The sequence below is a fragment of the Belonocnema kinseyi genome, chromosome 8, assembly GCF_010883055.1.
Source record: "Belonocnema kinseyi isolate 2016_QV_RU_SX_M_011 chromosome 8, B_treatae_v1, whole genome shotgun sequence".
Taxonomy (NCBI): Eukaryota; Metazoa; Arthropoda; class Insecta; order Hymenoptera; family Cynipidae; genus Belonocnema; species Belonocnema kinseyi.
Window position 1 is genome coordinate 45,844,349 of NC_046664.1, and position 13,550 is coordinate 45,857,898.

At 26.8% G+C, this 13,550-nt stretch overlaps 1 protein-coding gene across 4 annotated transcripts in view; it reads left to right on the forward strand.

Annotated features, from left to right (window-relative positions):
• The window catches only part of LOC117178254 (protein outspread), a 368,009-nt gene that overhangs the window by 299,606 nt on the left and 54,853 nt on the right, over positions 1-13,550 (forward strand). For all 4 annotated transcript variants that reach the window (XM_033369600.1, XM_033369601.1, XM_033369602.1 and 1 more), the window contains exons 5-6: positions 8,115-8,187; positions 13,006-13,350. In XM_033369600.1, the coding sequence (XP_033225491.1) occupies positions 8,115-8,187; positions 13,006-13,350 (418 nt within the window). The remainder of the gene's footprint in view (positions 1-8,114; positions 8,188-13,005; positions 13,351-13,550) is intronic.

A 13,550-nucleotide genomic window follows, 5' to 3' on the forward strand; every position in this document is an offset into this window, starting at 1 on the left:
CATATATCTAGTCGGGAGTGGTGCTGACTGAAAACAGATGATTTGGAGAGATTCGCGCGCCATCTGTTGGTCATTCTAAGGACTTATTGAACTACCCTCGTAGAACCATGAACTGTTTTGTTGAAAATTGATATTATTTAATTGAAAATTCTACTACTTGGGTAAAAGTTGAACTTCTTTATTAAAAATGTATTTTTTCATTGAGATTCATCTCTTTGTTTCAAACTTAGAGTTAATTTTTTTGAGTAGAAATGTAATTGTTTTATTTTTGGTCGATATTTTATCTTTTTTAGTTGTAATTTCGCCTTTTTTGATAAAAAAATGATCGGCTTGGCTTGAAAATTCCTTTTTTTCCGCTAATAATGCAACTGATTCGTTGAAAATTAACTTTATGGATGAAAATTATTCATATTTTCTTGTGTAAAATTCTCCGGTTTCGCAGAAAATTCGTCTTTTTGTTTGAAATTTCAACAGTTTGGAGAACATTTTTTCTTATAGACTGTAGAAAATTTAGCTTTTTTAGTTAAAATTGAACTATTCATGTAAAAATTCATGTAGTTTTTCTCAATCGTCCTTTTTGGTAGAAAATGAATCTTCTTGATTGAAAAACCGTCTGTTTGGTTTAAATATTCAATTATTTTTGTAGACATTTAATTTTTTCGGGAAATATCAATTATTACACTTTTTCATGAGCCCATCTTTGTTAAAAAATTAAACTATTTTGTAGGAAATTGAAATATATTGTTGAAAATTCAACTCTGGTTAAAAATTGAACTATTTTGTTAACAATTGTTTTTTGTTGTTGAAATATAGACTATTAAATTTTTTGTTGATAATTCGTCTTTTTGTTGAAAATTCATTCATCTTCTAAAAAAATACTCTTTTAGGATTTAAAGTTTAACTATTTGGTTACAATTGCAACTGTTTTTGGTTGATTTTTTGTTTTAATTCGACAATTTGTTTGAAACTTTATCTTTGCAGGTTGAAAATTCAATTATTTTTTTATAATTTAACTTTTTTATTGAAAATTTATCTTTTTTGTTCGAAAATGCTATAAATTTGTAGAAAATTCAGCTATTTTTTAAAAATTAAACTACTTGGATAACTGGGCGAAGCGTCGCATATGTGAGGGAAAGCGATGCAACCTTAATTCTGTATTTAAAACGACGTATTGCTTTTTCGATGTTTTACAATTTTTAGTTACAAGCCTCTATAGTTTTCATATAATTTTTTTCATATCCGCCGCTGAGCTTCAGTTTACGGTACAATCATTAAAATAATTTTAAATACTGATATTCATCTTCTTTAATGTCGACTCCTTTTTATCCTATCGAATTAACAATGAAACCAGATTACTCAATTCTTAGGAATCTCTTGATCTACATTAAACGTGTTAATTTTGCAATAAGCAGACATGCTTACAAGTCTTACAAATCAATGAAGCACAAGTCTCGAGTTATCCGCACTTACGCTTGAATTCAAGAACCAATAAATTTCCATCGATGTCCTCGATTTTTTCTATAAGAAGGGCATTCATAAGTCTCAATTCTTTTTTTTTTTTTTGCTTCCGTTACTCGCTTTGGCATTGTGAAATAACGAGATGTTTGCATAATATTGTAAACGAGCTCTGTTCGTTTTCTTTGGTTTGACGTCCAAGTAACCTATTTACGTTACGACTGAAATATATTTATTATGGTCCGTATTTTCTTGGGCCCTTGGAAGAAGCAATCATTCTTTTACACATGCCTGTAATTATATTAATTACTCTCATCGTAATTATCGCTACAATTATCTTTCCTGCTCTGGTACTGGTCGTTAAACTACTTTTTAATTTATGAGAAAATTTACCTAATGTTAATTTCTAAAATAACACTATTTCAACATTTGTTTTCTGTCAGAGCTGGAAAATATATTTTAGTATTCTCTTTTTATTATTATTAATACTATCAGTAAATGTAGTACTCGCGCCCACATTTCTCAATTTACATTTCCTAGCACAAATATATAAACAGTTTAATAAGCTATTATTGACTCAGTTCTTAAATATTATTTTTAATACATTTTTGAAAAAATAATCAATGATTAATAATTTTGAATTAAAATCGTTTAAAATCAAATTATATTGGTAGATCAAATTTCGAAAAAAGGACCAATTAACATTAAATTAAGTTAGAAAATGAGGACCTACGAAAAGACACCACTGCTAATTATTAATGATTATTCAATTTGTTTCTTTTTTAAATAAAAGTCTTTAAAATTGAATAATTTGAAATTGAAGGTATTTAAAATCTTTAATCAGAAGCACTCAAAATTGAACAATTTCAGACTGTAATTTTGAAAACTGGACTAATTCATTACAAAAGGAGTTGAAACTGTACTATCTCTGATCCAAAGCTTTCAAAATTTACCAATCATATTTTGAATGGAAGAATTTTGGAAATAGGGCAATTTTAAAATATTAAATTTTTAAAGGAAATAAAATTGTATTATTTCTAATTATCAAAGTATTCCAAATCGAATCATTTGAAATAGAATTGCTTGTAATTTCAATAATTTTCAAGTCGAAGCGCTTAAAATTTGACAATTTGAAATAGGAAAATAAAATAGGAAGCCAAATCTGAAATTTCAGACTTTTAAATTTTTATCAATCAAATTAAATTATTCTGAAGAAAATTCAAAATAAAAAACAACTTTAAATGATAAAAATTATCAATGAAACTTCACTTCAAACTTTTTTGTGCTCAAAACCTTTAAAGTCTCAATAATTTTAAGAAAATTAAATTTGTTAGAAATTGTTAATTATACTTTTACAAATTCAGTCAATTCATTTTAATTGCAAATTAAAAGCTATAAAATAAAAAATTTAGTGTTCAAAATGAAACGTTAGAACTTTAAATTTGCAACCATTCAAAATTAAAGAAATCGTGAAATATTTTCAGTAATTTCAGATTGTATAGATTGTATATTCTATTTTAATTTTAAAAAACTCCATTTTTAAATTTTTAATTTCAAATCGTTTAATTTTTAGTACTTCATACTTAGAATTATTATTTTTTCTTGAAATTTTCCAATGAAATTCTATACAATTTTAAGATACTTCATTAAAAATTATCATTTTAAAAAATAATACAAAACACGATTTCTATATATGATTCCAATATTTTAAAATGCACAATTTGAGCCTTTTCAATGTCTAGTTCTAAAATCTTCTTATTTTTTAATGCTTGAATTTAAGATATTATCTTATATATTCTTTGATGTTTTTGATTTGTACTGGAAGTATTTGGTTTACAATTGTTTCATTACAAATCCTCTAAACTGAAAATTGTTTACGTTTAAAATTGTAACAAAACAATTTAGACGATTTAAATCTAAAATTATTCAATTTAAAACTGACTAAAATTGACACCAAACTGTTTAGAATATTTAAATTTAAAATTGTGAAATTCAAAACTGAATAAAAGCCTTCAATAGAGGATTTTGCAGTTTTTAAGAATTTAATAACGAAATTGTTCTGGATTTTTCAATATTTAAATTTAAAACTACGGCATTGTGAAATTTGAAATTAGAAACTTTAAAAAATTAAGACATTTACCAAGTATTTTAGAGTTTAAGCTTTTGAAGCAAAAAAAAATCTTCAAAGCCTCCAAAATCAAACTGCTTTAGAATTGTACATTAAAAACTATAATTTTAAATTTAAACCGACACCTTTAAAGTTTTATTATTTTAAAAAATTCGAAAATTATATGCTTTCTAATTAGAAACTTCCAAACTAAATGAATTCAAACTTGCGGGGTTAAAAGTTAAACAATTCCAAACTTCGTATAATTTTTGCATGTAAGTGGAATAGAAATTGAAATTTGTTTTGGTGTCTCCGAATTGTCGTTATTTAGCTCACTTCTAAGAAAATAGTGTATTAAGAATTTATTTATGAATTTTTTCGCAAAATTAATCAACTGGTCACGGACACTCCAAAGGTACCCCGACCCAGTATAAAAAAAATCAAGTTTAAGTGGATTATTAATTTCTTATCAAGTTATTTGGTTCCTGCACGTGAAATGTATTAAGTAGTCAGAGTAATAATATTATTAATAATAATTGAAATAATTATGATATAATAATTAATTATTAATTAAGTTCTGTGCTCTTGACATACACTTTTGATATTTATTAATTAGAATAGAGAAGAAGGAATTTATAATTATTTATAACATGGATAAGGTTGGGTTTGTACACAAGGGTTGAAATTGTGCACGACGATTTTTAAAACTCAATTATTTTAATCTAAACAGAATAATTAAATAACTTGAAAATCAATGATAAAGCGAGCGGAAAGATAGGAGTTCAACGTGGACAAAGATAATAAATGAACTAAAATATTTATTATTATTAATAATTTGTTGTTAAAGTATTAAACGGTCATTTTTCTACAGGAAGATTCTGATTTTCTCTTCCCATTTCTGTACATTATCTTTTCAAATTGAAGTTGAGGTTACTCCTAAAAGGGACATGATATTCGTGACCTTATGGTGTCAAAGGTGCAAGAGCGGATCATATAAGTTCCAAGTTAATATCTAATCGAACACATTATACAGTCAATGATTGATCGATCGAAGAAAACGCCTCCTTGTCACAACTATCTCTATAAAAGTGCGATTAAGTTAACAGGCCAAGGCAAAAGGTGCGGGAAACATTTATTTTTTTTTTTACTTTTAACTATTCATCTAACGAGTGCTTTCCTGTCTTTGAACAATAAAGGCAACTTTTTTTCTTAATTGAATAACGTTTATAACATAATTGATTCTGTCATTCTGCTCGCTATTTAACTTCAAGTCTGCAATAAAATATTTATTTTTTCAAATTAAAAGATTTGCTAATATATAATGCAGGGTGACCTCAGATCAGGAAAATTTATGGAATGAAAAAAATGGTTAAAGTCAGGTAATTTCTTTAAGAAGGATTTTAAGTAACTGGCAAAAATTATGAAGTCTTTTTTCTCAAATCGCTTCTAGTCACTTTTCTTTCAATAAATTAACCCATGGGTTATACAATCAGATTCATACCTATTTCTGGATTTTTTTGAAGTCTTTTGAAATATTTTAGGGTATTTTTAAAGATTTCAAGAATTTCTCAACAGGTTTCAATAATTTGAAGGGATTTTAAAGAGTTTTAAATGTTTAGAGTATTTTTAAAATTCTAAGAAATTTCTAAGAGATTTAAAAGGTTTCAAAAGATTTGGAACATTTCAGGGTATTTAAAAAGATTCGAAGGAATTTTTAATAAATTTTAATAGTGTGAAGTTATTTCAGAGGATAGCAAACATTTTAGGGTATTTAAAATTTTCAAATTTTCCTGGTTTCAAAGATTTGAAGAGATTTTTAAATATTGTTTGCTATTAATTTTAATTTGGAATTCACCCCAAATTATTATATATTTATCCTGAATTCTTTTAAATTCGGTTATTTTTATAATTCACTTTAATTCTCTAATTTCGCTTAATTCTGCTTTATTCGATGGATTATTTTAGCTTTTCATGGGATTTTATAATATTTTAACGGGGCCCCAAAGAATTTATTTACTATTGTTTTGTTATAAAATTTTAATGGATTTCAATGAATTCATTCACAAGAATTGAGCTATTTTATATTATTTTAACGATTTTCAAATATTTGAGGGTGTTTATAAAAATTTATATATAAATGAAATTCTTTTGAACTCTCTTACATTTCTCTATGAATATTATTGAATTCTTCTCATTTACCTTAAATTCCTGTAGATTCACTCCAGTGTTACTGAAATCAATGGATTTTTTTCCAAGTTATTTTAATTGTTTTGAATTTAAATGGAGTTGTTTTGAAAGCCTTTTTCTGTTAAGTTAATGTTCAGCGAAAATGAAGAATTACTCATAGAAAAATCAGGGAAATTTTTGCAAATTTTGATCATGAAGTTTTACGCCCCCCCCCCCCCTGTAATATTAATACGTCTAATAAAATATAATTGCAAAAATTGGCCCTGGAAGCCGAGTGTGTGAAATATATGTACAACATTTTCAAGTGGTTGTCAAAGGCAATAAGAAATAGTCGATTAAAGTTGACAAGTGTTCTTTGATATTCTCAGTTCGGTATCGGTTTTTTCTCATTTTTATCGAACAGCCCTGCCTTGAAATGTCTGAGAAGACTTTTTACAAGTCTCTTATAAGTCGTAATATCGCAACTTGTTGGTAATGTGCGTAACAATATTATATAGTTGACGCGAATGTATGCATAAACAACCGATGCAATAAATCCCGGCTACCCTTATTACACTCGCAGTATTGTTGTTTCTGAATATCGACGATCCTATGAATTATGCACAAGGCGAGAAGTTTCACTCTGAGAATATTATCAGTTTTACTGCTTTTTGTTCTCCTTCAACGATCACCTCATCCAATCCAGCTGGATTCGACTGAAAGTCTCAAGAAGGCGTTGACACTCGAGATTACTTCAGACCAGTCAGAAAAAAAGGGGTGGAGACATTTTAATGCTTTAAAAAAATTAATTTGTGCTTGATGTAGAGTTTTTAAGGCTCTTAAAACGACTCGGATTCATGCCAGATCCGTAATGTCTACAAGAATGCATTGTTTAATGTAAAATTTTAACCACATAATATAAAGGCAATTATACCAGCCGAAACATAGAGATTTTTTCGAAAAATGTTCTTGTTGTGTATTTTTGTGATTAAGAATTGAGTTTTTTGCGCCTGCAAAGTGCAACATGGTAGCTATTGTGTATGCCGGACTGCAGTCATCCGGGTTGGTTCCAAGTCGCATAAAACCTGCAAGTAGCGCGTCTCCATAGCCTACTCTCTAAATTTGAATGAGTACAAATTTTTACTAATTTCAAGCAGTGGCTCAATTCTAGCCATAAAGCAGTTATTTTTTACTAATGCATCAGTAACAATTACTAACTTTGGTCATCGTTAGAATTGAGTCACTAATTGAAATTAGTAAACATTTTAACTGATGGAAATTTAGAGAGTAGAGTAATATACAATAATATAATGTAATACAATAATAAAAAGTAAATAATAGTATATAATGATAATTTTTCGAAAATACATAATACCCTCCTTTCTGCTGTTAAGGAAGTTATCATTTTGGTAACTTACATTCAAAATTATTGCAGTGTTTAAAATAATTTAATGAAAAATAATAATAAATTGAAAAAGTAGATATTTATCAAATACATAGAATTTTTTAACCAAAATATTTGTATTTAAAATTTTTACAAGTTGAATTTAACCAAAAAGACAAAGCTTTCAGAAACTAATTTAATTCTTAGATTAAAAATCTTAATTTTTTATCCAAAAGATGCATTTTCAACAGCAATATTGATGTTCTACTGAAAGCACGAATTTTAACCAAATTTTTAACTTAACAGTTAAATTTTCAACCGAGAATATTAATTTTATATGAAAAATGTAATAGTTGAAATTTCAACAAAAAAAGATTAAAATTTTTTATTTAGATTAGGTACATTTAATTTTAAAATGCTGAATTTCAACAAAACAATTGAATATTAAATTAAAACTTATTATTTTTGAACCACACCAAATAGTTGAATTTATTTTCAACCACAAAGACACATTTTCTACAAAAAATCTAAAGTTTAGATTTAAATTAAAAAAATGAATTGAAAAAAAAGAATTTTCGAAAATATACTTAAATTTTTTACCAAAGAAATTAATTCTTTTCTAAAAATAGTTGAATTTTCTAGCAATTTGTTTAACTTTTGCTTTTTAGTGATTCACAGCCGTGAAAATATCTTACGTAAGAAATATTTTTGTTCAAGTACCCCCCCCCCCCATTCAGGACAGCATAGAAAAATCATTAACCTACCCTCACACCCAGAAGACTTCTTAATTTATGCACGCCCCCAAGTAAAATATTCTTTAATTAGTGAAAATATTCTTAAGTAAATATATACATGTCTTATTTCCTTCCAAAAACAGTATAATTACTTCGTGAAAATCGATTCAGTCTGATTTAAAAGGTATTCTCTGAAAATATTTGGAAATAAAAAATCATTCTTGTCACTTTATCAAATTAACTAATCAAATAAATTTTTGTTTTACAGGGCCGACATAAAAGGAATGCCACTTTTCCTGGTGGGCAAAGTACCATTCTTCAAGTTACACCGACCATTCGCAGTGAGTAAAGTTCTTTCGTAACTCAGATAGTATTTGCGAATGACAAGTAGTAAAAATAAAACGCACTTTGCATCGCGAAAACGAGATTTGAGAGGAATACGGGAAATTAGGTAATCCGCTTGAAACCAGCGAGGCAAGTTGGTCATTTGGTCATTTAAGGAATGAAAAAGAAATAAAAAAAATCCAAATAAAAATAAAGTCAAAGTTATGTAGGTCCATTATTATTCTGAGAAATTGCCTCGAAAGTAAAAGTACGAGTATATTATTCAAACGATCCGTACGCATAATACGCGGCCTGGCCCGTTTTCACGGAAGCATGTAATAAACGCGATTAAAATAAAGTAGAAAATAATATAAAAATTAAATAAATAAAAAATACCTGTTAACTTTTATTCCCTTCGTGCGTAAGCGATAATCATCGCCTCAGTCTAATCTATCCTAATGTCGTTAAATTTCTGTAATTGGACATTTATGCTCTCTCGCTCCTCGAGTTTGCGTGAAAACTTTCGCTTCTTATCAAGTATCAAACTAGTAGAATAAATCGCTAATAATTTAGTATTTTTACTGATAACTTATTTCTTCATAGTAAATTTCCTCTAAAGAGCCTTTAAGGCTGCGCTTAATAGTGGGAAAATAAAGTTATCTGATCGTTAGAGCTACTTTTGTTTGGATTACAGGAATTAGGTATTTAATCTGCAATATTTATATTATGTCGCATTTTTTATCATAAAAGTAATTTCTTTTGAAGAATTAATATTTATCTTGCCAATTATCTAGTTGGCTGTAGAATTATGAGTAGGATATTAAAAATAAGTTTGTTTTAATCCCTTCTTCTTCAATAATTATTGTTTAAAAAAATTAACCCAATATTAATTTTACGAAAATATTTCTCTAATATAATTTCAGGCTCATTTAGGGCTCCTTAAAAATTAGTCATTTTACCATTAATTTTCATTAATTTTTAAATTTAAATATGTTGTTCACGGAGAAAAATGGATATTCTGATGCAAAATTTGAATTTTTAACTATAGGACGACGATCTAGATACTAAACTGGAATATTTCGATATTAAAATTCAATATCCTGGTAATAAAAACTCTAAATATAAGAATATTGATTTATTAAAATTTACTAGGTGGATATTAAATTTTAAAATCAAAGATATTACACTTAAATATCTGGACAAATATTGAGTCTTAATATATATTTTTCTCCGTGTTGATTCCATTTAATGCAAAACAATTTTATTGTTTAATTTTTAATCTGAATCTTTTCAACCCTGAAAATTATGAAGCCTTCAAAGTTATATATTTTTAAACGTCATTAAAACGCAAGAAGTCAGCATTTTTAAATTAATCAATATTTAAAATTAAAGGCATTGAATCTTAGAATATATTAGATTTTAGGTCTTGTAATCTGTTTAAACTTAAAATTTGAATGGCTCAAATTGCAATTACGAAAATAATATTCAATTTTTGCTTGAATTGGAAATTAAATGAAATTAGTTAAATTTGTTCAATTTAAGAGGTTTGAAATTGTCAATCTTACCAATTGAAAGTCGTAATTTTTCATTTATTTTTATCTGCTACTGAATTAAAGAGTTTAATTTTAATGCAAAGTTTTATATTGGATTTTCAAGTTTCAATCATTTATTTTTCCAATTTAAAATGTTAGATTATTGGAGTTTAGAAAGTTACAAGATTTCCAAATTTTTTAATGTATCAATATTTAAAATTAATTAAAGGCTTTGAATTTTAGAATCGTTCAAATTTTATTCTTCAAATCTCGAATTCATCAAATTCAAGAACTTTAAATTATGGAAGTATTTTAAATTGGTCCCTTTACATTTTAGAAGTAATGTATTTTGAAATCTATCAAACTTCGTTGCCTAATTTTGAAAGAATCAGGATTTTTTCAAATTTAGACTCTAACAAATTACACAAATATTCCGTTTTTATTTGTTTATTTTATTGGGTTTAAACTGGTATAAATTTATAAATCAGGATGCTTTGTATTGGGAAATATTGGGCAGTATTGGCAAATCAAATAATTTATCAAATTGTGAGGATTTGATTCATGTGGATTATTCATGTAAAAATCTCTTCATTTTTTGTATATTTAACCACTTTACATTTTCGAAAGCATAAATTATATATGTTTTAAATTTGACAGAGTTTTACAATAATTAGAAAGCTTTAAATGTTAATTAAATTGAATTTTTTGAAAATATTACTTAATTTAATTTGATCAAGTTTGCAAGTTTCAAATTCTGAAAGTCTAAAGCATTCACATTTAGACTACTTTCAATTTTTGATTAATATAAACAAATAAGATCAATAATAAAAATAAAACTTGCCTATATGCTTGCATTTTTAAAACTAATAATTAAAAATTTAATTCTGACAAATATCTATAATTATATACAATAAGAATTGGTATCTTTGGAAAATGGATTTCACAGACCTAAAGAAGATGGAGAATTTGAAATCGGGTTCTTTAGCAACCGTAGATTTTAAAGAGAGATTACCCTCAGGAATTGAGGAATGTACAAGACCTTAATCAATCTCTAATCACAGAAGTATTTTTTTAACAAGGATAAATCTTAAGGGAAGTCGACCCTACAATCATCTAATCTTTTCCCATAGACTATTAAATAAGAGTCATTAATACAAGATCAGGAATAGGATGTTGCGCCCATATTAATATAATATAATTGGTTTTAAATTGCAAAGGTCCAGACTCTTGCTTCTCCCCCTCGACCTGGACCAGTTAGTTACGTTCTTCCTATAATTGCGATGTAAATGACTACAAGAGTGCATATACGATCTTGTCGAGCTACTTTCTTTTTGCTAAACCAGCGATGAATATTGCTAACGTGGATCTTGTCAGTTCTTTTTTTTTAATTAAATTTTTATTCAAAGTCGAATTTTTCGCTTTTCAATTTTCAAATTTTACGAAAGAAGATTCCAGGCCTCGGGCTGACCACTATTGACACTTTTCAATGTGGTTGAAGTTCCGAACGTTCAAATGAACGAAATTTTTTACTGTTGATTTTGCAAATCAGGAAAAGTGTTAAAATGTTTGTTAATTTATATAGGACATTATTTATTGTTGAAAAAATTATAGTGCATAATTTAAATTGCAGTTGGAACAATATTTATGGGTAAAATAAAAATATCAAAAAATATTTCGTTCATTTGAACTTTCAGAACTTCGGGTATTTCACAGATTTCAAAACATTTATGGTATTTTAAAAGATTTCACGTGCACGTGTAGTTTTTCGATTTAAAACGGAAAATCATTGTTAGATAATAAAAATTTTGAAAAACTATTTTTTAAGATCATTTGTTTTTAAGATTATATCAATATAATTTGTTTAATATACTTGAGTATACATATTCAGAAAGATTTTTGAAGATATCAGATATCTTAAATCAAAATTTCAACAAAAATGTTAACTTTCGACCTAAAAATATTTTTCAGTCACGGTAGAAATTTTTTTTGTTTCACAGGATTAATTGAAAAGAAATCTGTTGAAAATTTAAAAAACATTTAGGACCTGTATAAATTTGCAAGAAATTACAAAATATTTCATAAATATTCGGAAATCTTTTGATGTTTTGAAATATTTTTCCTATCTTCTAAACTTCTAAAATGCCTATATGTATATTTTTTTAATGAATCGAATTATTTATAAAATTTTGAAAAACCTGTCATAATTAAAAAATTGTCTTAAAAATAAACCTTAAAATTAATTTTGCAACATAAAAATTCAACTTTAAATTTTTGCTAGGAATCATAAGAAAATAATTTTATTATCAACTGATTTGAAATCCTTAAAAAGCTAAAAAAATGTATTTCGAAATCTTGAAAAATCTACATGTTAAATTTTTTAAAATGGTTTTTATTTTTAATTACTTTTGAATGTATTGATTGATGTTGCTTGTTTGATCAGATAAGGAAAATATTCACAGTTTTTTCATTTTTGATCTACTGATTAGTGGATCGAAAATAGAAATTAAAAAAATACATATATTTTAATCTTTAAAAATTTTTAAATATCGCTTGAATTTACTTAATTATAAACTTATTTAATAATATAAACTTACTTAATTTTTCTAAAACTTTGCAATCTTGCATTGACAAATTTTTTTTTCAAAATTTCAGGAAATCATTTGAAATTTTCTCAGGAATCTTAAAGAAATTTTTATTATTCTTTTGAAAATTTTCAAAATTCTTGAAAATCTCCTTTTTCGGAATTACGAGTAATTTATGTAATAATATATATATATATATATTCGTTATATGTAAGTTATTAAGTCAAATGTTTGAAAAAAATTTTTTAATTGTAGGACAAGAATTCTTTGTATTTTTTTCTCCAATAGTAGAAGTTATTTTCAGTAGTGTAAGTAATATTTCCTGAATGTTTCATGATTAAAACAAAAATTTTGAAATGAATTTGACTTCTTAATCTCAACTTCATCATAAAACCTAACCAAATTTGAGGGTCTACATAGCAACCTTCCCATATATTTTAAAAAGGTGGATTATTGGCTCGCCAAAGAAAAGAAATTTCCAAGTCAAAGCTTTAGAAAATCTAAAAAAAAGGGGGGGGGGGATTGCATGAGGCACCTTAATAGCCATCCTTTCACAGCAGGGGAAATATATGTTACCGTTTTGAGAGTTATTGTTAAAGAAGAAATGAAATTATAGGGTAATAAATAATCTCTATAATTTAGGCTGACAGAAAAACAGGTTTTTCCCCAGAGATTTAATTGTTTTCGATTCATCTAATCCATTGATTTTTGCCTGAAACAGGTAATACACCAAATCCACCTCGTCCAAGGTTCAACAGCTGCCGATCAGAGCCACGAAGTTCGAGTACCTCTTGGATTCACGAATCGAGTGGTGCAGATTTGATCACTTCCAGTTTTTCTTCAATCCCTGGTTCAGTGACTGTTACCAGCACTCAGGCTTTGGGAAACAATTCCTCGAATTCTTTGTTATCCAGTACTCTCAATGGAAGTGCTGATTCTTCTTGTGATGGTTCTTCCCTGAGACCGAATATCTCACCATTGAGGAATTCCACTTTAGAAAATGGCAACATTCATCCTTACGTGGCATCCTCTTCCAATTCGATCAATGGCTCCTCTTCTGGAATCGGTAAGAAGAATTTCAATTGTATTTCTGTAAATTATAGACATTTTTTCAGACTGTTTATTAGATAATGAAAAATTGGAGGCCCTTACCAGTATAGATATTAAATTATTATTATTATTATTATTATTATTATTATTATTATTATTATTATTATTATTATTATTACACCATTAAGCCATTTCCCTTTCGGGGTAGGCGTGACT